This window comes from Lepisma saccharinum, chromosome 2 (genome assembly GCF_977018435.1).
Source record: "Lepisma saccharinum chromosome 2, izLepSacc3.1, whole genome shotgun sequence".
Lineage (NCBI taxonomy): Eukaryota > Metazoa > Arthropoda > Insecta > Zygentoma > Lepismatidae > Lepisma > Lepisma saccharinum.
In genome coordinates this window covers 197,624,815-197,626,272 of record NC_139230.1, presented here as the reverse complement: position 1 = coordinate 197,626,272, position 1,458 = coordinate 197,624,815, and the positions used below count along the sequence as shown (strand labels likewise).

Genomic DNA, 1,458 nt, shown 5'->3' with positions numbered 1-1,458 from the left:
CAATATTCCATGTTGGTGAGAAGAGAAAAAAAAATATATCACACTAATATCTGCATGCAATAAACATATGCATAAAATATTGTCACTAAAGCATGCTTTCTAAAATGTTCGAAAGTGCTGTAATTATGTTTTTTATTGCTTGCATGTCCGTTTATTATTCAAAGTGCAAAATTTCATCGTAAAAAAAAATTAGGCACTAATTGATGCACTGGTCAATTGACACCACTGATGCTTGTCGCTTCCTTGCAGTATAATGTAAACTTAAATGCATATAAAACTAGTTCTTATGCATGACACAAAACTGAAAATGTATATAAGGACTATGGAAAAATACTGTTTCCCATAATGCATGTTAAATGACCAAATAGATACACATGATAGGAGCTCACATGTGTATGTGTAGAAACACTGTAGCACAATTCTGTAATTATTGTTTGTGACCAGAACTGCTGGTTGTAGAATGTATGTTTTCTCTGCTTCCTCTTCTTTCTGGATTGCTTGTCGTCTTGACTGCATTGGGGCAATGTAAAAATGTAGTAAATTACCCGTAGAACTTGGGAGATGGGGAAAAGTTGTTGTTTTAACTGCAAACAGTGTGGAGGGGAATTTTATTTAGCTCCATCACTAGGTGTTGTTGATAATGTGTAATAATAATTGATACGATTGATACGATTGATACGATACCCTGGCCTCCAAATTCGACCAGACACTGTAGCCCATTGGGTTGAGATCCGGCGAGTAGGGCGGCCATTCCGTCGATGCGATGAAGTCCGGAATATGGTTTCTGCACCACGCTTGCATCATTTTCGCCCTGTGGGCCGGAGCGGAGTCTTGCTGGAATGTCCATTGCGTATCGCCGAAGTGCTGCTGGGCCCACGGAAGGACGACGTTCTTGAGAATGTCACGGCGGTAAACTTCTTGGTTGATTTTGACCCCTTGATCCACGAAAACCAGGGGTGTCTTGCCGCTTGCGCAAATTCCGCCCCACACCATGACCGACTGCGGATTTTGGCGGTGTTCGACGATGGCTGAGGTACCGGGAGCCTCTGCAGACCAGGTCCTGTCCTTTCGGTGGCTGTGCGCCTGCTCCACGGTGAACAGCTTCTCGTCTGTGAAGAGAATGCGCTCCCATCGCTGACCTGCGTCCCGGCGCTTCAGAGGGCGGCATATTTTGAGTCGCAGGTGCTTGTTTTCGTCGGTGAGAAGCTGAACTTTTTGGAGCTTGTACGCTATAATCCTCTACATCTCTTGTTTCCCCTTTATTAATAAAGAAGTGAGATGAGGATTGTCTTATCGGCGCAGTGGATGATCATATATTAGGTACTTAAAGTATACAATTGGAACTTAATATTCGTTAACCCAATATTTATTACAAAACATATTAGTACTTATACTTTCCAAATACAATTAATTCAACAGAAATGTCTATGGATTATCTCCCAGTTAACCTAGTTTAAT

The 1,458-nt window shown here is 41.8% G+C and overlaps 1 protein-coding gene across 1 annotated transcript; it reads right to left on the bottom strand.

Annotated features, from left to right (window-relative positions):
- Nucleotides 1–624: 624 nt before the first annotated feature.
- Nucleotides 625–993, bottom strand: LOC145983825 (uncharacterized). The gene has a single exon (XM_083116870.1). The coding sequence runs from the start codon at nucleotides 991–993 to the stop codon at nucleotides 625–627; it is 369 nt and encodes a 122-aa protein (XP_082972996.1).
- Between the last annotated feature and the right edge of the window lie 465 nt (nucleotides 994–1,458).

What these genes read in the sequence shown, in the direction of transcription:
- LOC145983825 (XM_083116870.1), bottom strand. Translation starts at nt 993, where the DNA reads ATGGTGTGGGGCGGAATTTGCGCAAGCGGCAAGACACCCCTGGTTTTC.